The sequence below is a fragment of the Phocoena phocoena genome, chromosome 10, assembly GCF_963924675.1.
Source record: "Phocoena phocoena chromosome 10, mPhoPho1.1, whole genome shotgun sequence".
Taxonomy (NCBI): domain Eukaryota; kingdom Metazoa; phylum Chordata; class Mammalia; order Artiodactyla; family Phocoenidae; genus Phocoena; species Phocoena phocoena.
Window position 1 is genome coordinate 66739794 of NC_089228.1, and position 25008 is coordinate 66764801.

Genomic DNA, 25008 nt, shown 5'->3' on the forward strand with positions numbered 1-25008 from the left:
TCCTTGACATGCCTGTATAGAACAGCAGTTAGAGGCATGCCCTCCCCTGCCCTCTGACCTTGCTTCATTTTTCTTCAGCACTTGCCATTTCTTCCTACTCACACTCCCAGAATGTAAGTTTCATGAGAACAGACTTTATTTTGCTAACTGCCTGTAAAACAGAAATACCCAGAAAAGGTATATGTATCAGACAAGTAACTTCTTTTTCATTTTTAGCTGTTACTCATCATTCTTCAATTGAAGACCATTACACTCCACCCCACCTCCAACCAATCCCCTAATGGAACTAGACTGTGAAGAATATTAAATGTCAAGTGTTGAAGTGTATTATGTAGAAGGAAATCATCAAGAAATTTAAGCAGAAGTAGTGCTTTAGAAAAATTCTTCTGACAAGAAGGTGGTAAAAATGTAGGAGGACTGGAAAGCAAAGATGCAGGAGACATAGCCACAGTCTCTGTTTGTCAGGAGTTAGGTTTGATCCTGGTTCCATAGTCTACCAGAGTGCCATGACTTTGGATGAACTGCTAATTCAAGAAGCTCTCTGTGCTTCAGTTGCCCAGTATGTAAAACGAGGGCAGAAAAACATCTACCTCGTGGGGAACACAGAAGTTATGTTTATTCTATATCAGTACCTGATACATAAATTTTAGCATTGCATGTAGGAAATAACGGAAAAGAAACAAGCAAACATCTATTTACTTATTTAACTTATTTTTACCGAGTGCCTATAGGTATGTCAGATACCTTTCCAGGCACTGGAAATGCAGCTGTGAGGGAAAAAAAAAAGTCCCTGGTCTTCATCATACTAGCACAAGGTGACAAAAAATAGCCCTAATTTATCTGAATCTATCCAGGTTTTGAGTTTCTGCTGGTGAATAGCTAAAGTTGGGACAGCAAGTCCCATCGAAGTCCTCTCTCAACGTCTCTCAAGGAGATAGATGTTCTATAATGTCAGGCTATGAGAGGGGCTATAAAGAAAAATTTAAAAAGGTAAGGGGACAAAGTATGCTGACATTTTGAATAGGGTTGTGACGTTTTAGTAAAGAGGTAAGAAATGCTAGAGTTTTATCTGGAATGATTCAAAAATAAAACTGAGGTGCTTCCCTGGTGGCGCAGTGGTTGAGAATGTGCCTCCCAATGTAGGGGACACAGGTTCGAGCCCTGGTCTGCGAAGATTCCACGTGCCGCGGAGCAACTGGGCCCGTGAGCCACAACTACTGAGCCTGCGCATCTGGAGCCTGTGCCCCACAGCAAGAGAGGCCGCGACAGTGAGAGGCCCGCACACCACGATGAAGAGTGGCCCCTGATTGCCCCAACTAGAGAAAGCCCTCGCACAGAAACGAAGACCAAACACAGCCAAATAAATAAATAAATAAAATAAAACTGAAACTCAGGAGGAATAACTGATTTGAAGATGATGTGTTTGGGTCTTAGAAATGCTTTGGCTTCAAAAGACAAACTAAAAGCTGACTGGAGGAACTTTCCTAATGGTCCAGTGGCTAACGCTCTGCGCTCCCAGTGCAGGGGACCTGGGTTCCATCCCTGGTTAGGCAACTAGATCCCGCATGCCACAACTAAGAGTTCACATGCCGCAACTGAAGAGCCCACACGCTGCAACAAAGATCTCGTGTGCTGCAACTAAGGCCCGGCACAGCCAAATAAATAAATAAGTTAACAAAAAAAAAAAAAAGCTGACTGGAAAAAGCACCTTAGAAACTCTAGTTTACTTACATGTAAATTTCAGTCTTCTATTTCTTCCTGCCTTGGGGAATGAATAATTGTAGGATCTCCTAATGCAGAGAACTATCTTCTATGGACTGTGTTACGGGTTCAACTGTGTCCCCCCAAAAAGACACATTGGAGTCCTAACTTCCAGTTTCTCAGAATGTGACTATTTGGAGATAGGATCTTCATAGAAGTGATCAAGGTAAAATGAGGTCTAGGATGAGTCCTGATCCAATATGACTACTGTCCTTATAAAAAGAGGAAATTTGGACACAGACTAAAACACATAGAGGGAAGATGATGCACAGATACAAGGAGAAGATGGCCATCTTCAACCCTGCTGACAACTTCATTTCAGACTTCTCTGCTCCAGAAGTGTGAGACAATAAATTTCTGTTGTCTAAGCCACCCAGACTGTGGTACTTTGTTCAGTAACCAGAGCAAACTAATAGAGACTAGAAGAAAATCATATTTGTGTACTTATCTCCCTTAAGAAATCCCCTTGAGGAGAAGGCTTAACTCTATTTTTTTAATTAATTAATTTATTTTTGGCTGCATTGGGTCTTCGTTGCTGCACGCGGGTTTTCTCTAGTTGCGCAAATGGAGGCTACTCTTCATTGCGGCGCGCAGGCTTCTCATTGCAGTGGCATCTCTTGTTGCGGAGCACAGGCTCCAGGCACGTGGGCTTCAGTAGTTGTGGCGCACGGGCTCAGTAGTTGTGGCTCTCAGGCTCTAGAGTGCAAGCTCAGTAGTTGTGATGCATGGGCTTAGTTGCTCTGCAGCATGTGGGACCTTCCTGGACCAGGGATCGAACCTGTGTCTCCTGCACTGGCAGGCAAATTAACGACTGCACCACCAGGGAAGTCCCCTTCACTCTAAGTCATTTTTGTATTCCTTCTGGAGTACCTAACCTGATGCAAAAATTTAATTAGATACTATTTTAAGTTGCAGGACCTACACACAGTGGAGCTCAATAAATGCTAAATTTCTCCCACAACCTTTTCCATATATATCTTTCCTGACAGATAATTTCTTTCTTTTGCAAACTGACAAACTGAATTTAATTTCTGAGGCATACTCAAGTAGTAATCTCAACTCAGTAATCCTAGGAGCTAGGGTTTGGCAGCATTGAAACAAAAATTTGAGTGCCTAAATTTATCAGATGATATATACACATAATTAAATATAAACTATCCCTGATCTTTAGGGACTCTAACCCAAACTAGACCTGATACATATGTATAGGAAATACCAACAGGTGAGTTAAAACCATTAGTTCAACACATGAATAGTAATAAGAAATGTTACATAAAAGTCAAGGGTAAACCCATTTTAGCTAAGGAAGGAAGCATGAGCATGGGAGTAGTCACCAAAGCACTATACTCCTAGCTGAGTACTGAGCTAGGCATGCACATACAATTTCAGCATCAGAATCTCGCCATCTGCAGATAAGGCAACTCAGACTCAAGGAAGTCAAATGATATTGTCCAAGTTCATCCAACAACCATGGTGGAGGCAAGCTGGAACCTGGGACTGTGTGATTCAAGAAAACAAGCTCTTTTTTAATAAACAGTATTTGAGCATATACCTATTCTATCCTTCCACCTACAACATGAGCTAAGTTAGCTAATTTATCTCATTATATTCTATTTTTTTAAATTTAATTTTATTTATTTATTTTTGGCTGCATTGGGTCTTCGTTCTGTGCACGGACTTTCTCTAGTTATGGCAAGCAGGGACTCTTCTTCGTTGCGGTGCGCAGGCTTCTCATTGCAGTGGCTTCTCTTGTTGCGGAGCATGGGCTCTAGGCACACGGGCTTCAGTAGTTGTAGCACATGGGCTCAGTGGTTGTGGCTCGCAGGCTTCTAGAGCGCAGGCTCAGTAGTTGTGGCATATGGGCTTAGTTGCTCTGCAGCATGTGGGATCTTCCCAGACCAGGGATCGAACCCGTGTCCCCGGCACTGGCAGGTGGATACTTAACCACTGTGCCACCTGGGAAGTCCTCTTGTTATATTCCTAATACTAGCAAGAAATATGCAACATACAATTCCTGCAAAATCTATTCTCAAAGGCATAGGTAGTCATAGAAGAGAAAAGGAGTATCAAGGGAGCTTGCCACCAAGCTCACGTATAGACAGAACCTGACATCTGTGGTCAAACTGCTTGGCTTAAATGACATTCAAGGTCCTTCACAGGCTGAAGGGCAGCACCACAATCAAGAAAAAAGTGAATGAGAAGATACAGTTGCCCATAAATTACCTTTATATTAATTACAACATAAGGCCACCTTAGTATTTCAGGAAACAAAAGTTCACAAGACCACCCCCAAAAGAATGGGTAGCATTGTTTAAAATGCCTAATCACTCAGAACAAAGAAGTTAGAATTTGAGTAAATTAAATAATATATAAAGGTCATCAACATGACTCATGGTACCAACACCAAACTTCAGCCCATTGATGACAACTCTTATACTGGTGACAATTCTTATATAGTGGCTAAAATATGTATCAAATGTTCTCAAACTTTTTGATAAGCAATCTTTAAATACCTATTATGCAAAGCATGTAAGCCACCAAGGAATTTATTACTCAATAGCAATGAATTATACCTGGCCTTAACCTTCATCTATATAACCAAAGGCTTCATCATGGTACAAATGAATATGATTTTTATTTATCTAGCTCCTGCCAACTAACTTCTGTGTCCAGTGCTACTATACTTCTCTGAAAATGAACAAAGTACAGTTAACTTATTTTGTGGTTTCTGACAACTTTCTGAAAGCATTCCTTGTTAAAGTAGTTGAAAAACTAGATACTCTGGTCTTCACAGCTAATCGCATGGATCTTTTTGAAATTCCCAAAGTTAATCTTCCAGGAAGAGGTACACAGAAGCACAGATCTCTTCCACAACTGTGTTTACTATAACTTTAAGGGGAAGGGCTAGAGATAGTATTAGACCTAATAATTAGGCCAATTAGTAACTAACTCTCACCCTGAAGATTCTACAGCAGAGATTACAAACTGCAGGCTGTAAAATCCTGCCCCTGAACTTCTGTTTATAATGGTTAAAAAAAAAAAATCAAAATAGTTGTTGAGAAGCACATAAAAACCAAGATTTCCAGGGTCTCTCAAAAAATCTAAAGATCTGGTAACACAACTCATCTTCTCACAGGACAGATGAGAAAGCCCACTCCATACATTCTAATAACCACCATTCCCTTTTGGCTTACTGATAGTATGCTTCAGAAGCCATATACTAAAAATAAATCAACACAATCACAAATTACTATATTTTCAATATTCATTTTAAACTAAGAACACAGATGACCCAAATTCTACAAGATTTAAAAAAGTCAAAGATGTAAAATGAACGCAAAAGTTAAACAAATGAATCTGTGTACCAGGTGGTAACATAATCACACAGCAAGGAACTAGCAGCTCACATAACTTTAAAATTCAGTAATTTGACTATACATCCCTATTGAAATACTATGCCCTAAGAAGAACAATAAGAAGAAATCATCAGCTTTCTTCAGTAATCATACTATTGGTTGTAGTGTTGACATTGTCATTCTCAGACTATTCTGTACTTATACTGTGGGAAAAGAAAATGAATAATCATGTTGGTGCTGTGAAGAACTGGTGTTTTCAACGTGGGAGAAAGGAGATAGAGATGTAAAATCAAAGAAGATGAGGAAAGTCCCTGGGTCATTTAATTTGATTTTTAAGTATAACTTGAACTCATGATTTTTTTTTTTTTTTAAGAGAAAAAACAGGGCTTCCCTGGTGGCGAAGTGGTTGAGAGTCCGCCTGCCGATGCAGGGGACGCAGGTTCGTGCCCGGGTCTGGGAGGATCCCGTGTGCCGCGGAGCGGCTGGTCCCGTAAGCCATGGCCGCTGAGCCTGTGCGTCCGGAGCCTGTGCTCCGCAGCGGGAGAGGCCACAGTGGTGAGAGGCCCGCGTACCGCAAAAAAAAAAAAAAAAAAAAAAAAAAAAAAAAAAAAAAAGAGAAAAAACACAACTTCAACTTATTTCCTAATTAACCACAAAAAAGGCCTAGAAACAATGACTAACTCAGTAGAAATAAGCACTTTAAGTGCCCAGATTGTGATCTCCAAATGTCATTTCCCACTAACAGGCTTCTTAGAGAAAGGTCTGTTTCTTTGACTGGGGCAGAAAATGTACAAGTCTGGACAAACTGTCACACCGGATAGCAAAAAGCTATCAAAGATGTCTCAGGCTGAGACAAATGACTCAAGGGCCATCATGAAGGGACTCCAACTGGCCAAGGATAGGACAATCAATAAAAATAACAACTATACATGCTACAAAATGCATGAGCATTAAAAACATGCTAAGTAAAAGAAGCCAGTCACAACAGACCACATATTGTACGATTCCATTTATATGAAATATCCAGCCTAAGCAAATCCATAGAGACAGAAAGTAGATTGGTGGTTGCCTATGGTTGGAGGTCGGGTAGCATGGGGGGTAATGAGGACTGACTGCAAATGGGTACAGCGTTTCTTTCTGAGGTGATGGATATATTTCAAACCTACTAGATCATGGTGAAGGTTGCACCACTCTGTGAACATACTGAAAATCACTCAGTTGTACACTTTAAACAGGTGAATTTTATGGTATATAAACTATACCTCTATAAAGCTGTACAAAACAAAAACAAAACTACAATGGACTGAACCACAAATATGTTTAAATCCGTGTGTTCATAATCAAATAAATCTTATTGGTCATTTTGGAGGATGCTAGGAACCCAGCTCATTATTTCTAAAACTGGAAAGTATAAAGTATTTATCCAGTCTGTCATACACATGAAGTCTCTCCCTAGATAAGCAAATAGAAGAAATAAAGTTTCTGTTTACACAAGTATTACAATTAATAAATTAAAGAATAATAGAATACTACCATTTTGCAACCCCAAATAAAATCAGGGATCTAGGCAATAATCAAAGGCCACTAACATCACAAATAAAGAGTCAACCAAACAGTAGGTGCCATCTGATAGAAGTATACAACACCACCAATGAAGCTGTCTAGCAAAAAATTTGCAGGGACTTCCCTGGTGGCACAGTTGTTAAGAATCCGCCTGCCAATGCAGGGGACATGGGTTCAATCCCTGGTCTGGGAAGATCCCATATGCCACAGAGCAACTAAGCCCATGCGCCACAACTTCTGAGCCTGAGCTCTACAGCCCGTGAGTCACAGCTACTGAGTCCACGTGCCACAACTACTGAAGCCCGTTCTCCACAGCAAGAGAAGCCGGCACAATGAGAAGCCTGCGCACCACAAGGAATATAAGGCCCCACGCAGCAATGAAGACCCAACGCAGCCAAAAAGAAATAAACTAATTTTTTAAAGTTTGCAAAGAAAGAAAAAACAAAAACTATGCAGAACCTATAGATAAAAAGACTAGAGAGACTTTTAAAACAATGGCAAAGTTGGATATTTGATATCAACTTGTGTTAAAAAATTTTAGGTGTCATAATAGTACTGCAGTTATGTTTTTAAAAATTAAGAGTCCCTATCTTACAAAATGATAATGTCTAGGGTTTGCTTTAAAATAAGACGGAGGGGAGTAGGAGAAGATGTATCAATAGATGAAACAACATCAGCCATAGCTGATAACTGTTGGAAGTTAAGGTGGATGTATGCAAGTTTATTTCGCCATTTTCTCTCATTTCATACATATTTGAAAATTTCCACAACAAAGCTTTTAGAAAGACAATCACGGGCTTCCCTGGTGGCGCAGTGGTTGAGAGTCCGCCTGCTGATGCAGGGAACACAGGTTCGTGCCCCGGTCCGGGAAGATCCCACATGCTGCGGAGTGGCTGGGCCCGTGAGCCATGACCACTAAGCCTGTGCGTCCGGAGCCTGTGCTCCACAACGGGAGAGGCCACAACAGTGAGAGGTCCCCATACCGCAAAAAAAAATCATGCTGTCAATTCTGCACAATCTTGGAATTACTGCATTTCACAAACTCAAACATGAAAATGTCTCCCACCATTTTACATCTCTGAAATCAAGACACATCTTACAGTAAATGGTGTATAAGGTTAATTGGTAGTATTTTTTTCTTAGTAGTACATAAAATGGTGAATTAAAAAACAGACAGCATCTTAAATTCGGTGAAAAAACTGTAAGATTATAAATATATTTAGATATCTATTTCTCTTTAACTAAATTATTACTTGCATTGTACCTGGAAAGGAAGACTTAAAAAAAAAAACTCCTAGCTTTCTGAATTTTCTTATTTGCTTGGGATTAATTCAGTTACAGTGAGAGAACCATTAAAATGCTTCAGCCAATATAAAAATGAACTTAGTCCCCAAACCAGCATTAGTGGTAGACAGGACCTGGGGAACACCAGGCAAAAGTCTATCTAAGGTGGGTAAAAAACAAAAAAGCTTGCTGCAGTTATCCTACCAGGTCTAAAAACTCGAGTAAAAATAGATTTTAGTTGACCAGCCTGTCTTTTCATTTTTAAGAAAAAAAACACTTTTTTTAATACAGCAGGTTCTTACTAGTTATCCATTTTATACATATTAGTGTCTATATGTCAATCCCAATCTCCCAATTCGTCACACTCCCACCCCCACCCCCTGCTGCTTTCCCCCCATGGTGTCCATACGTTTGTTCTCTACATCTGTGTCTCAATTTCTGCCCTGCAAACCAGTTCATCTGTACCATTTTTCTACGTTCCACATATATACGTTAACATACAATATTTCTTTTTCTCTTTCTGACTTACTTCACTCTGTATGACAGTCTCTAGGTTCATCCACGTCTCTATACATGACCCAATTTCATTCCTTTTTATGGCTAATATTCCATTGTATATATGTACCACATCTTCTTTATCCATTCCTCTGTCAATGGGCATAGAGGTTGCTTTCATGACCTGCCTATTGTAAACAGTTAGCTGCAATGAATATTGGGGTGCATGTGCCTTTCTGAATTATGGTTTTCTCTGGGTATATGCCCAGTAGTCGGACTGCTGGGTCATATGGTAATTCTATTTTTAGTTTTTTAAGGAACCTCCATACTGTTCTCCATAGTAACTGTATCAATTTACATTTCTACCAACACTGCAAGAGGGTTCCCTTTTCTCCACATCCTCTCCTGCATTTGTTGTTTGTACATTTTTGATGAGGCCCATTCTAACTGCTTTGAGGTGATACCTCACTGTAGTTTTGATTTGTATTTCTCTAATAATTAGTGATGTTGAGCAGCTTTTCATGTGCTTCTTGGCCATCTGTATGTCTCCTTTGGAGAAATGTCTATTTAGGTCTTCTGCCCATTTTTGGATTGGATTGTTTGTTTTTATAATATTGAGCTGCATGAGCTGTTTATATATTTTGGAGATTAATCCTTTGTCCGTTGATTTGTTTGCAAATATTTTCGCCCATTCTGAGGGTTGTCTTTTCGTCCTGTTTGTAGTTTCCTTTGCTTTACAAAAGCTTTTAAGTTTCATTAGATCCCATTTGTTTATTTTTGTTTTTATTTCCATTACTCTAGGAGGTGGATCAAAAAAGATCTTGCTGTGATTTATGTCAGAGAGTGTTCTTCCTATGTTTTCCTCTAAGAGTTTTATAGTGTCCAGCCTTACATTTAGGTCTCTAATCCATTTTCAGTTTATTTTTGTGTATGGTGTTAGGGAGTGTTCTAATTTCATTCTTTTACATGTAGCTGTCCAGTTTTTCCAGCACCACTTATTGAAGACACTGTCTTTTCTCAATTGTATATGCTTGCCTCCTTTGTCATAGATTAGTTGACCATAGGTGCGTGGGTTTATCTCTGGGCTTTCTATGTTGTTCCATTGATCTATATTTCTGTTTTTGTGCCAGTACCATATTGTCTTGATTACTGTAGCTTTGTAGTATAGTCTGAAGTCAGGGAGTCTGATTCATCCAGCTCCATTTTTTTCCCTCAAGACTGCTTTGGCTATTCGGGGTCTTTTGTGTCTCCATACGAATTTTAAGATTTTTTGTTCTAGTTCCATAAAAAATGCCATTGGTAATTTGATAGGGATTCCATTGAATCTATAGATTGCTTTGGGTAGTAGAGTCATTTTCACAAGATTGATTCTTCCAATCCAAGAACATGGTATATCTCTGCACCTGTTGGTATCATCCTTAATTTCTTTCATCAGTGTCTTATAGTTTTCTGCATACAGGTCTTTTGTCTCCCTAGGTAGGTTTATTCCTAGGTATTTTATTCTTTTTGTTGCAATGGTAAATGGGAGAGTTCCCTTAATTTCTCTTTCAGATTTTTCATCATTAGTGTACGGGAATGCAAGAGACTTCTGTGCATTAATTTTGTATCCTGCAACTTTACCAAATTCATTGATTAGCTCTAGTAGTTTTCTGGTGGCATCTTTAGGATTCTCTATGTATAGTATCATGTCATCTTCCAACAGTGACAGTTTTATCTTCTCTTCTCCGATTTGGATTCCCTTTATTTCTTTTTCTTCTCTGATTGCTGTCACTAGGACTTCCAAAACTATGTTGAATAATAGTGGCGAGAGTGGACATCCTTGTCTTGTTCCTGATCTTAGAGGAAATGCTCTCAGTTTTTCACCATTGAGAATGATGTTTGCTGTGGTTTTGTCATATATGGCCTTTATTATCTTGAGGTAGATTCCCTCTATGCCCACTTTCTGGAGAGTTTTTCTCATAAATGGGTGTTGAATTTTGTCAAAAGCTTTTTCTGCATCTATTGAGATGATCATATGGGTTTTCTTCAATTTGTTAATATGATGTACCACACTGATTGATTTGCGTATATTGAAGAATCCTTGCATCCCTGGGATAAATCCCATTTGATCATAGTGTATGATCCTTTTAACGTGTTGTTGGATTCTGTTTGCTAGTGTTTTGTTGAGGATTTTTGCATCTATATTGATCAGTGATATTGGTCTGTAATTTTCTTTTTTTGTTGTATCTTTGTCTGGTTTTGGTATCAGGGCCTCATAGAATGAGTTTGGTAGGGTTCTTTCCTCTGCAATTTTTTGGAAGAGTTTGAGAAGGATGGGTGTTAGCTCTTCCCTATATGTTTGATAGAATTCACCTGTGAAGCCGTCTGGTCCTGGACTTTTGTTTGCTGGAAGATTTTTAATCACAGTTTCAATTTCGTTACTTGTGATTGGTCTGTTTATATCTTCTATTTCTTCCTGGTTAGGTCTTGGAAGATTTTACCTTTCTGAGAATTTATCCATTTCTTCCATGTTGTCCATTTTATTGGCACAGTTGCTTCTAGTAGTCTCTCAGGATGCTTTGTATTTCTGTGGTGTATGTTGTAACTTCTCCTTTTTCATTTCTAATTTTATTGATTTGAGCCCTCTCCCTCTTTTTTCTTGATGAGTCTGGCTAATGGTTTATCAATTTTGTTTATCTTCTCAAAGAACCAGCTTTTAGTTTTATTGATCTTTGCTACTGTTTTCTTTGTTTCTACTCTGATCTTTATGATTTCTTTCCTACTGCTAACTTTGGCTTTTGTTTTTTCTTCTTCTCTAGTTCCTTTAGGTGTAAGGTTACATTCTTTGAGATTTTTCTTGTTTCTTGACGTAGGCTTGTATTACTATAAACTTCCCTCTTAGAACTGCTTTTGCTGCATCCCATAGATTTTGGATCGTTGTGTTTTCATTGTCATTTGTCTCTAGGTATTTTCTGACTTCCTCTTTGATTTCTTCACAGCGATCTCTTGGTTATTTAGTAACATATTGTTTAGCCTCCATGTGTTTGTGTTTTTTACGTTTTTCCCCCTGTAATCGATTTCTAATCTCATAGCGTTGTGGTCAGAAAACATGCTTGATTTAAATTTTCTTAAATTTACTGAGGCTTGATTTGTGACCCAAGATGTGATCTGTCCTGGAGAATGTTCCATGTGCACTTGCGAAGAAAGTGTAATCTGCTGTTTTTGGATGGAATGTCCTATAAATATCAATTAAATCTATGTGGTCTATTGTATCATTTAAAGCTTGTGTTTCCTCATTAATTTTCTGTTTGGACGATCTGTCCACTGGTGTAAGTGAGGTGTTAAAGCTCCCCACTATTATTGTGTTACTGTTGATTTTCTCTTTTATAGCTGTTAGCAGTTGCCTTACGTATTCAGGTGCTCCTGTGTTGGGTGCATATATATTTATAATTGTTGTATCTTCTTCTTGGATTCATCCCTTGATCATTATGTAGTGTCCATCCTTGTCTCTTGTAACATTCTTTACCTGAAAGTCTATTTTACCTGATATGAGTATTGCTACTCCAGCTTTCTTTTCATTTCTATCTGCATGGAATATCTTTTTCCATCCCCTCACTTTCAGTCTGAATGTGTCCCTAGGTCTGAAGTGGGTCTCTTGTAGACAGCATATATATGGGTCTTGTTTTTGTATCCATTCAGCAAGCCTATGTCTTTGGTTGGAGCATTTAATCCATTCACATTTAAGGTAATTATTGATGTGTATGTTCCCGTGACCATCTTCTTAATTGCTTTGGGTTTGTTTTTGTAGGTCCTTTTCTTCTCTTGTGTTTCCCACTTAGAGAAGTTCCTTTAGCATTTGTTGTACAGCTGGTTTGGTGGTGCTGAATTCTGTTAGCTTTTGCTTCTCTGTAAAGCTTTTGATTTCTCCATCGAATCTGAATGAGATCCTTGCCGGGTAGAGTAATCTTGGTTGTAGGTTCTTCCCTTTCATCACTTTAAGAATATCATGCCACTCCCTTCTGGCTTGCAGAGTTTCTGCTGAGAAATCAGCTGTTAATCTCATGGGAGTTCCCTTGTATGTTATTTGTCATTTTTCCCTTGCTGCTTTCAATAATTTTTCTTTGTCTTTAATTTTTGCCAATTTGATTACTATGTGTCTCGGCACGTTTCTCCTTGGATTAATCCTGTATGGGACTTGCTGCACTTCCTGGACTTGGGTGGCTATCTCCTTTCCCATGTTAGGGAAGTTTTCAACTATAATCTCTTCAAATGTTTTCTTGGGTCCTTTCTCTCTCTCTCTTCTCCTTCTGGGACCCCTACAATGCTAATGTTGTTGCATTTAACGTCGTCCCAGAGGTCTCTTAGGCTATCTTCATTTCTTTTCATTCTTTTTTCTTTATTCTGTTCCACAGCAGTGAATTCCACCATTCTGTCTTCCAGGTCACTTATCCGTTCTTCTGCCTCAGTTATTCTGCTACTGATTCCTTCTAGTGTATTTTTCATCTCAGTTATTGTACTGTTCATCTCTGTTTGTTCGTTCTTTAATTCTTCTAGGTCTTTGTTAAACATTTCTTGCATCTTCTCGATCTTTGCCTCCATTCTTTTTCCGAGGTCCTGGATCATCTTCACTATCATTATTCTGAATTCTTTTTCTGGAAGGTTGCCTATCTCCACTTCATTTAGTTGTTTTTCCTGGGGTTTTATCTTGTTCCTTCATCTGGTACATAGCCCTCTGCCTTTTCAAATTGTCTCTTTCTGTGAACTGTCTTTTCACTTTTAATATAGGAGTTCCTAAACACCCACCACTTTTAGCGCTTCAACAAGTTGCTGGTTTCAAGTAGTAATCTAAAGAAACATGGTAAACTGGCAAGCCTCTGGGCCTCACTGTAGAAGAAACACTAATGCAAATAAAATTTACTAACGTACATAAACTTACTGAGAAAGAAAAGAAGACAAGAAAATATTTCTAAGAGCAATTCTAAAATGCAATTCTAGCAGTACATAATTTTGAAAGTACATACTTTAATGGAGTCACACAAAGTTAAAAATGCAACTTTTTTTAAAGATAGGAAAGTTGACATCAAAAATTTCAAAGGTAAAAAGCGAAGAAACAGATTAGCCACATTTAAAAAAATTAATTTATGTCAAAAACACACTATAAATGTAATTTGAAAGGCTAACAAGCTGAGAAGTACAAATCTGTCACATAACAAAAGGTATATTCTTTTTTTTTTTTTTTTTTTGCGGTACGCGGGCCTCTCACTGCTGTGGCCTCTCCCGTTGCAGAGCACAGGCTCCAGACGCGCAGGCTCAGCGGCCATGGCTCACAGGCCCAGCCGCTCCGCAGCATGTGGGATCTTCCCGGACCAGGGCACGAACCCGTGTCCCCTGCCTCAGCAGGCGGACTCTCAACCACTGCGCCACCAGGGAAGCCCCAAAAGGTATATTCTTAATAAATAGCTCTTAATATCAAGAAAATGATCAACAATCCAACATAAAAATGGACAAAAGATAGTAGCAGGTCAATAAATATATCCTCCAAATGGTCAACCTTTTAGTAATAAAAGAAATTAAAACAAGATACCTTATAGATTACTATCTTTGGGAAGCTTTTTCAAGTAATACTGTCCAGTTCTGGTGGCTAAGCAGGAGCTAGAAGAATATTCCCACTCCTAATATTCTGGCTAGAGCAGCCCTTCATTTACCTCCTTCAAGTGTCACCTTATCAATGTGTCCTCCATCACCCTATTTAAAACTGTACCCCCATTTCCCACTTCTCAATCCCTTTATTTTAGTAAAATTATTAGATATGAAATCCATTCTGGAATTATATTCCATAGAAACAATTTTGAAAGCAGACTTAGGGACTTCCCTGGTGGTCCAGTGGTAGAGAATCCACCTAACAATGCAGGGGATGAGGGTTCAATCCCCGGTCAGGGAAGTAAGATCCCACATGCCAGGGGGCAACTAAGCCCGCATGCCACAACTACTGAGCTCATATGCCTCAACTAGAGAGCCTGCATCATGCCACAGACTACAGAGCCCACCCACCCTGGAGCCTGTGCGCCACAATTAGAGAGAAGCTCGCACACCTCAACGAAGATCCCACATCCTGCAACTAAGACCCAATGCAGCCAAAAATAAATAAAATAAATAAATCATAAAAAAAAAGCATACATAAATTGTCTTAAATTATAAAAACCTATGACAAACAGATGAAGGCACACAGCTCTTGATATACACATTGAAAACTGAATGCTCAAAGGGAGATATAACATTGTACCCTTTAAGAGACATACCCAATGGGCCATGAAAGTGTACCTAAACACCCATGCATCCTGAGGTCCCTTATTCACAAGCCTCTGTTCACTCAGCCTCTATTCTTATTTGTCCTCAGATACACCAAAAGGAATTGTCACTTGGAGACAGCAATGGTTAGTATCCAGGGCTTTGGGGTATGTCAGATCTGGGTTAGAAACCTAGCTTTAAATTTTCTAGGGGAGTAATCTGGCAAATCTCAATTGCCTTATCTGTAAGGTAAAATAGAGATTATTACCAACTAGTTAATGTTAGTAAATAAAAGTACAGTGTCGGAAAAACTGAAATGGAGAAGGAATTCTTCAAATAAAACTACTAAAGACAACTAAAAATCCCCAAAGTCAGATCTTTCATCACAGTAAAAGAACCCAAAGGAAACAAATACTAAAGAGCACTGAGCTGGAAGGCAGGAGCCCTGGATTCCAGTTTTGACACTGCTACAAACTGGTTCAGCTCCATGAGAATATTATTTAAAGTACGTAGATTCTAGTTTTAAGATCTACAAAATCAGGGGACTGAAAATCCTTTCCACCTGTTCCACACCATGACTAAATTACTAGGATGTTATTTACTGTTGTACGTCCATAATTTCTAAAAGTTTTCATTTAAATGTTTGGTTTTTTTAAACTTCAAGTCCTGATGAGTTTTCATTATGACTGAGCTACCAGTCATAACATATAAGACTGTTTCCTTAACTAAGTAATCCAAGGTCAGATTGCTAAAACGCGGCAAAATCAGAATTCAAACCAGATCTGACTCACTCCAAAGACCAAACTATTGCACCCTTCTCCCTCAGACTTTCTCCCTGACTAATCTCCTGGTAACTAGCAGCTTGCCTTTGCAAAATGACTAGAAGTCAGCAGTGCAGTCAAGAGTCAAGGAATAAAGTCAAGGAATAAAGTCAAGGAATAAAGTTACCTGAGACAGGTGGGGCTTGAACTTCTGACACAGTACTCTAACCAAGTTAATTAGTTAGACATTTCAAGTACTTAAAAGGAGGCTGGAGAAACCAAAAAAAAAAAAGTAATATTATCAAGAAAAACTATTAATTGAAGACAAAATAAAAAATTAAGCACCTCTGAAACTATAAGTAAATGGGGGTGGTTCAAGGAGTCAAGTTGTACAAGATGAAATATTCAGTAAAATAACTAATTATCTGTACTTGCTTTTGTGCAAGTGACTCTAGGTTACCCACAGTAGTGAATGGAGGAGTAACAGATAATCCAAAGTACATATATTCAGCTTTACAAATAAAGCATATGGTCTAAACAGATCATCCATGGGGCTTCCCTGTGGCATAGTGGTTAAGAATCCGCCTGCCAATGCAGGGGACACAGGTTAGAGCCCTGGTCTGGGAAGATCCCACATGCCTTGGAGCAACTAAGCCCGTGCGCCACCACTACTGAGTCTGCGCTCTAGAGCCCGAGAGCCAAATATTAAAGCCCACGTGCCTAGAGCCCGTACTCTGCTGCAACAAGAGAAGCCACCGCAATGAGAAGCCTGTACACCACAACGAAGAGTAGCCCCCACTCGCTGCAACTAGGGAAACCCCACGCACAGCAACAAAAACCCAATGCAGCCAAAAATAAATGAACAAACTTATTATAAATAAATAGATAATCCAAAGTACTGAATATCTGGTGCTAAAAATAAAGTATATGATCATCCATACATATTTATCTCCCAAATTATAGGCTGATTCAGGCTAATATCAAGGTTAATTTCCAAGTGGAGAAACCAGGACAGATGAAATCTAAATAATACAGTGAATAATAAAATCATCACCTCCTTACATCAGCAGAAAACATATGGTTTTATAACACATTCATATCAGCTCCACAGAGAGTAACAAAACTAAGGCTGTGCATGCACGCTGGTGCACACACACACACAGAGTAACATTTAAATTCCCACTGCACGGGAGAACCAGGTTAGCTCCTGGCTGTTTCCATTAAACCGATCTGGGAGTAAAAACTGGTTTTTGAATCATCCATACATGGATAATCAAGAGGCAAATTAAATACACACACAAACATATATAAACTCACATTTAAATGCACGGGTTACCCAGCACTTCAGAAAATAAAAAATTTCGTAAGACAGCTGATAGAAATGAAGCAAGAGGTGAGGTCACCTACCACTTTAGCTCTATTGATAGAAGTCATCGTTTGCTCTCCTGAAACATTAGGCAGCTGCCGAAAACAATACACAAACGTACACACACGCACACATGCCCGGATCTTGTATCATCATTCAGAAAGAAAACCTAGGAAAGCCTCTGAAATGAGTTTTATCAGCTCAGAAAGACTTAGATGGTGTACAACTCCACGTAGATCCAAGGAAATGGAAAAGTGTCATGAAAATAATGCATTTTTTTTCTGAGTACAAGTGTCTAAAAGACAATTTCCAAGGCCCTCTGCAATTAAATGTGAGTACAAAAGTTCTTCAGACTAAGCCTCCCTTGCAGAAGCCCTCTACTGGGCGTTTCTATGACGTTCTGACCAACTTTTGTGTTTCCCACAATAGCGCTAAACCACGATTATGCATCCTGCTGATAAAAACCGGCAAGTGGCACTTAACACACCAAGCCAAAATCAGCAACAGCGCTGGCTAAAGAACTTCCCCGTCACCACTGTGATGCCCACTCCAGAAGGTATCTGCATTCAGTGCGAGGACTTGAGGTTCCGGGAAAAGAGAAGCAGCAACAGAAACCGGCTGCATACCCCAGAGGGCTGCCTGCAGACTGCAAGGAAGGCCAGGCGCCTGCAGGCTCAGGAAGTTTTGCCTAACCCAGGGGAAAGCTCCATGCCCTCCTCTATAAAAGGGAGCGTGTGGCTGGCAGACCAAAACACAGAAAATTCATCCAAGAATTCCCTGCCGCCTACCCTGCAGAAGGAGGAGGCAAATTAAGACGCTGGGAAGCAGGTATGGAAAGAGAGCAGGGTTCACAAACTGATAGTGATCTACCAGCTCCGTGGGGAGGCTCAAACTCTTGTGCCTCCTCTCTGGAGTTGGGAAGGTAAGGTACCGGTCGGGCTACGGTCCTCTCCCAACAGTCCTTTCCAGAAGGAGCGGGGCTGCTAAGACGCAGACCTGGCCTCCAGCAACAGAAGCTCCCGCCCACATGGTTCACGGGGCGCGACCCTCCTTGGCCGCCCCGAGGCCATGTGGCTGCGGCCGCCGGGTGTCCAAACCCGGTGCACGTTCAAGGCGTGAAACCAGAGACGAGGTGCGGGGGCAAATCCAAAGAAAGGGATGTTGGGGGGTGAGACTCACTTCTTCTGGGCTTTGTCCTTCTTGGCCTTGGTCCTTTTCTTTCGGGCCTGGAGCGCAAGCACTGCAGGAGAGAGGGATGGATGAAGGGCGAATGGGGAGGTAAGGAAGACACCAAGGTGAGGGTGGAGACCCAGCAGGGGCGCGAGGCCCGGGTGCGGGGCCTGCCTGAGGGGCGGCTCCGGGGCAAGCGCCGCGGCGTTGGCCAGGCGGCCGATCAGGGGGCTGGCGGCCCACGGAGCGCAGAGCAGCGCCCAGGCGGGGCACGCCGGAAGGGGCTCAGGCCGGGTCAGGGGGCTGGCGCGCCGGGGTCGGCCTCGCCTGCCGAGGGCCGGGCCCTGGAGTGGCCCCAAGGGGCGGGCCGGCCTGGCGGGGCAAGAGAGGCGATGACTGCCGGCGCGGAAGGACGCCGGAGCTCAGGGGCGCGGACCGGCTGCCCAGAGGCGGGGGGTGAGGGGCGGCGCCACCTCAGTGGAGGGGCGCCGCACGCCCGGAGACCGGACGGCGGCGCTTAGGCTAAGCTCCTGGCGTTGACCCGGGCCTTGCCCCGGCGGCCGTTGCCCCTCGTGGCGGAGGCCGCTCCACCGCTCACCTTTCCGCTCCATGGCGAAACCGGTAACTGCCCGGCGCCTGCGCACTCCACTGGCGGTGACTCCAGCTCCCGCCGCGGCCCAAAACCAAGCCCGCGCACACCCCGCCCCCCAGTTCCCGCCCCGCCCACGACGGCGCGCGTCTGCGCGTTGAGCGCGGAGCCTACCACCTGTTCCCGAGAAGGGGGGCGGCAGTAAAGAATTGGGGGAAGAGGGGTGAAGGAAATAACGCCGAGGATATACACGCAAGGGGTGTTTGAGGACCAAGCTTGGAAGCCTCGCAGGGTCAGCTTTGTTCTATTTGCCGGGCGGTTGCCCCTGAGGAATGGCGAAGAGAGTGGTACTGAGGGTTCCCTGTGTGCTGAGTCAGAGCTGCGCAGCCAACTGTAATCTGCCTTGTTTTCCTGGTCTGTAAAATGGAATAATCAGGTGTGTCCCGGTGCCTCCACTGAGTAATCGTGAGGGCCAATTGAGAAACTATATAAAGAAAATGCAGGGGGGGCGGGAATTACAAGTGAGAAAGAAAAGGAGGTGGGAGCAACACAAAAGAAAGACTGGAAGGAAGGAACCTGTGACCTTATTGTCACTTAAAAAGTAAAAACTTTCTCTTAAAATTTCAAATTCAACAGAAGACTGTAAACGAAGGAAGCAGGAGAAAAAAACTTACAGTGTTTTCTTATTTTACCACTTTATCTTTTTAGTACAGATAAACACAGTTGTCTTTATAGAATATTTTTATACTTTTCTAAGTGCATTATCTCATTTGATGTTCATGACAGCTTAAAGGCAAGACAGTTATTACTTCCAATACACAAATAAACTAAAACTCGGAGGGGATATGTACGGAGAAGCTTGGTGTCCTGACACAGTGATCAGTCATCAAATCCTTGTTGTAAAGCAGGGTTAGAAAAGTTTTTCTGTAAAGGGCCATATAGTAAACCCCAAGAGATCTTGGGGGCCATAAGATCTCTTAACTATTAAGCTCTGCCACTAGAGGTCAAAAGCAGTCATAGAAAATAGGGGCTCTCAGTGTTCAAAAAAAGTCTTATTTATGGTCCCTGAAATTTGAATTTCATGTAATTTTCATGTATCATGAAGTATTATTCTTCTGTTGATCTTTTTTCCACTATTTCAACCATTCTTTGCTCAGGCCTTAGTTTGCCAACCCCTTTGTAAAGTACTGCAGCTGGATTGGGTGGAAGCCTGCAGACCTTTGCCCTTAAAGAAGTTAGACTCCAGTGAGGAAGACAGACAAGTAATTAATTGAGAAGGGAAGATGAAAGTACAGTGGTGCTGCACAGGTCAAGCATGGGGCTTGGGCGGGATTTTATTGAGCAAAGTAGGTCATTAAGTCCAGCCAGGGAGGAGGCAGCTTTTGAGTTGGGTCTTGGGAAATGTGTAGGATTTCCAGAGGTGGAGGAGATGTCAGGCTCCTGAATGAGAAAATCAATTGAGCAAAAAGGCACAGGCTTGGAAACTTACAGGCAGGGACTGGGGCTGGTAATGACTGAAGAGATGAAGTGGAACATGAGGCTGGAAATGTAGGTTTGCCAAATTTGAAATTGAGTTAATTAATATCTGTTGCATGGAACCCGAATGATAGCATTTCTGGGCATATTGCAAAAGAGGACAGCACCTGTTGGCCAAGGAAAACTGCAACCCAGTTTCCTCCCAATTCTATCCTGGAAAACAAAAGGTGAGTTGGGGCAGACAGTCAAGCCCTGGAGTATGTGGATTCTGCCAGCTCAGGAAAACCACATGGGGTTTAGAAAAGACAGGAGAGAGCTGGTGGCTGAGGGAAAGTCCCAGAATGGGGAAATTAGTGCCTAGCACTTACCAGGTGCTCAAATATTTGTCTAATCAAAGAATAAATGATGTGCAGTTTATGAGAAAGGTCTAGATGAGGGAGAGAAAACGCTGAGAGGGACAATAGGAGAGCTGTGCTAAAACCCAAATGGGTTAGTGCAGATCCATCAAAAAGGAAATACATCTCTGAGTGACTGTTGATTCTCTCTCTAAGAGTTCACCAGCCATCTGTTTAACAACTCATTTGAGAATTTTTCCAGAGTCAGTGTCAAGTTCACTGGACTGAGTTCCCAGAATTGACTATTTCTCCTTTTTCTTTCATCTGTTTTTCCCAAGTCTCCCAGCATGCTTCAGTTCTTCACACCTTTTCTGTAATTTCTATAATTGTTCATATAAGCTGGTTTGTTTTTTTCCCGTATTCTAAAGCCTATACCTTTTTCTGTGTTTCCCGTTTTAAATGTAACTTTAAAAATCACTTTCCCCCCCTCTATTTTCAGAGGACTTATCCTATTTTGGATTTTCCCCTTCCAGAAGTTATTCTTAAAAGTGGTGGCCATTCTTTGGTATTCATTTTCAATTACATACATACGCCTCTCCCACAACTGTTTTTCTGCAAGTTCTTTTAAAAGTAGGATTATTCAGAGAACATGAGTCGTCATGTTTTTGCTGCTCATGGGCAGTGTCAGAATTTAATTTCTGCAAGATCCCATTCCTTTTGAGCTAACTTATTTTTTCAGGCTGTCATAGGGTCTTACCTAATGCTTCTTTGGAATTTTTGAAATATGAGCACCTAAAGTGTAGGATACATGCTTCATCACACCCATTCCCTGCCTTGATTACCACAAACTCTCAGAATTTTGATCTGAATTAAGTCCAAAGTATCACTTCCCCTCATGGCTTCCTCTATGTCCTGCAAGATGAAATAGGCAACAGAAGAAAGTGAAAATATATTGAATAAGATTCCCAGTAGATGTCTGCATAATTGGAGAACCCCAATAGAATTTTCTCTTGCCTTTGTGATTGTTTTGGGAAGTATATTGGGAAGATATAATTATATTTTAGACTTGAGTCTCAGTAAACATGGCACAGTCAACAGAATAATTGAAGAGAATTGAATAAAGAGATTGAGGTGTGGACAGGATTAAGGGAAAACTAGGGATGGTGAAGACTAGCAACAGTGGGAGTCTTTACCATCCTGTAGGCCTGAAGACACAAGGGGTGGAGGTGTTACCAGACCCAATGAGAGTTTGTGTTAGTCTGCTAGGGTTGCTTTAACAAAGTACCACAAACTGGGTGGCTTAAACAATAGAAATGTATTGTCTCAGCCCTGGAGGCTAGAAGTCTGAAACCAAGACATCAGCAGGGTTGGTTCCTTCTGAGGACTATGAGGGAAGGATTTGTCCTCTTTGCTTGGCTTGTAGGTGACCGCCTTCTCCATGACTCTTCAGATCATCTTCCCTGTATGTGTGCCTCAATCTATGTTCAAATTTCCCCTTTTCATAAGGACATCAGCCATATTGGATTAGGGTTCATCCTCAAGAGCTCATTTTAACTTCATTACCTCTGTAAAGACCCTATCTCCAAAAGGTCACCTTCTGAGGTTCTGGGGGTTAGGACTCCAATATATCTTTTGAAGACGGGGATACAATTCAACCCATAACAGAGCTGTAGCAGTAAGAAAGGACTGCCTGAATACAGCTGTGCCCTTTGATAGAGGGATATAACCATGGCGCAGCAGGGAAATAAATACCCAACCTCTTTCTCCAGTCATCCTCTCCAGCTAGTGCCTCCCATTGACAAAACTCAACTGGAAGTTAGAAGGCAAAGGTGCCTGGGTGATGCAGTCCATGCAGGCCAGCCTCCCAGGGCACAGAGCAGGGTGGAGAGGTGGAGGGTGAATCTGGAGGGCAAACAAAAGATCCAGCACAGCCTATCTGGGCAGTCTGTAGGATACACCCAAAGCAGCCAGCACTTTCCAAGCAAGAAGTCAGCCTCTTGGGCTCCCTGATCCCTGGAGATGCTTGATAACAGAAGTTGCTTGGAGATAAACCGCTTTCTGGCTTTGTTCTATAAAAGCTTATACTTCACAAGGAAATTGTGCTGGAGTGAAGGGTTGAGGGGTGTAGGTGGAAGAGATATAAGAATAAAAGCCTTGGGACTTCCCTGGTGGTCCAGTGGTGAAGAATCCACCTTACAATGCAGGGGACGTGGGTTCGATCCCTGGTCAGGGAACTAAGATCCCACATGTCGCGGGACCACTAAGCCCGCGCGCCACAACTGCTGAGCTCGTGCGCCTCAACTAGAGAGCCTGTGTGCCGCAAAAGTACAGAGCCCACGCACCCTGGAGCCTGCACGCCACAGCTAGAGAGAAAACCGGCACGCCACAACTAGCGAGAAGCCCGTGCACCGCAACGAAAGAGCCCGCGTGCTGCAACAAAAAAGATTCCGCATGCCTCAACGAAGATGCCAAGTGCTGCAACTAAGACCCGACCCAGACAAAGATAAATAAAATAAAAAATAAATAATAAATAAACCTTTAAAAGAATAAAAGCCTTGGCTTGGTAGGGTGGGAAACTATGCATCCTTTTGGATGCTCTGGCCACAGCGTGAAGATCGGAGGAGGGGAGGAGATTCTCTAGCAATGAGGAGGTTACAGAGATTGATGGTTCTGGAGGCAGGTAGAGCCCTTGCTCTGCTCCCTGGAGGTGCTCTGGGGAGGCAGCAGGGTGTTGCAAACTGACCTGCACTGATCGTGTCCAACTCTTAGTTCTTCTACCTGGGTAAAGAACATCTACCAGAGAAGTGTATAGTAATGAGGATTTGTCCGCAGCACATTCTCACTCCCGGGATATAAAGAAAACAAGTTTCGACTAAGATCTGCCACACACATTTGTTAACATTCGTTAGCAGGCAGGCACAGCACAGCTCTCGTGACTTGTGTATATTCTCTGAGGTCACTCTGTCCTCTTGGAACCTCTGGCCCCAGGTTTAATTTCTCCAGTTTGGCAATCTCGGGGCCAGAGTGAAGACTGTTTAGGAAATACGTAAAAATGCGCAACATGGTTTAGACATTTGAGTTCTGATTTCTACCTGCTATGCAATGTCAAATTCGTATTTCTTTTCCTTCCTTCAGATACTTTCCACCAGGCCCACCCTCATGACAAACATGTATCGAGTACCCACTGCAGCCCGGGCAGGAGACTAAGGGTTTGGAGAAGCAGAGAAGAAGAAAACATAGCCCTTGCCCTGTAGGACTTAATAGCTAATTCTTTTTTTTTCTTTAATTTTTATTGGGGTATAGTTGATTTACAGTGTTGTGAGTCAGGTGTGCAACAAAGTGAATCATTCATACATACACACATATTCGCTAATTCTTACATAGTAATGACTGTTTGCTGGACACTGTTACCCCTCATCCCTCAAACAACTCTATGAGATCGGTACCATTAGTATCACCTGTGTTTGACAGACGAAGAAGCTGAGGTACAACCAAAGTCGCACAAACTAGTAAGAGGCAGAATTTTGAATCTGGGCAGCCGGGCTCTCAAATTCATCCTCTTAACCACACACCCTATCATCTGTCTAGTCTAGTGGGGGATTATAAAAACAGTAGATGCACAAAGTACCACAGGAGCACAAAAAAAGAGGCCCGCTCAGCTCAGGATTTGAGAAGAGCTGAGGAGAGAGGCATCTCCTGAATGAGATGACACGGGGGCAGCATTGGAACACACCAAATAGGTGTCAGCTGGGAACAGAAGGGAGGGACGGAACCTGCGGTCAGAGAAGACAGCATGGTATGTGGGGGAACCATAAACAGCGTAGCATCACTGGAGTATAAAATGCAACGGGAAAGGAGGGAGATAGTTTGCTCCACAAATGCTGATTGGGCCCCTTTCATATGGAGGCACTGTGCTTGTTGTTGGGGGTATGGCAGGGACAGAGTTTCTAAGGAAATTGAACTTGAGTTTTCAAACATTTTGCTTCCTTATTCACTAAAATAACTTTTTGAAACTACCCCCATGCAAAACATGCAACAAACTGGGAATAGAAGGGAATTTCCTCAACCTGATAAAGGCTGAGGAAAAACACTCAGCTGTCATTATATTTAATGGTGAAAGACTGAAAACTTTCTCCCTAAGATCAGGAAAAAGAAAAGGATGTCCACTCTCTCACCACTTCTGTTCAGTCTTGTATTGGATTTTCTAGATAGGGTCACTAGGCAAGAAAATTACATAAAAGGCATACAGATTGCAAAGGAAATTGACACTTTAAAAGTGTTAACATCACAGTTTTGAATGCCATCCAATGGAATTTAAATACAATAGCAATTTGATACCCACCATCATTCATTTTTATATGTAAAAAATAAAAATCACTTTAAGAAATGTTACATTACCCGCTTTTCTCCCTGAACTTGTATTTCTATTTCATTTTACTCTCACAGAAGTTTATCCTCAGGTAATACAATTTTATGCTTAAAAGTCTTGTATTGATCATCCTATCATACTTCTCCACCATACAAATGTGTGTTTATGTTGTAATTTAATTTGTAAAAATGTTTCCTGAGATCATGATCCTCCAAA

At 41.6% G+C, this 25008-nt stretch overlaps 1 protein-coding gene across 1 annotated transcript in view; it reads right to left on the minus strand.

The window, feature by feature from the left end:
- The window catches only part of SRPK1 (SRSF protein kinase 1), a 78947-nt gene extending 60313 nt beyond the window's left edge, over positions 1 to 18634 (minus strand). Inside the window, 1 exon segment of the mRNA XM_065886466.1 lies at positions 18033 to 18634. Within this exon segment, the coding sequence (XP_065742538.1) occupies positions 18033 to 18634 (602 nt within the window).
- Between the last annotated feature and the right edge of the window lie 6374 nt (positions 18635 to 25008).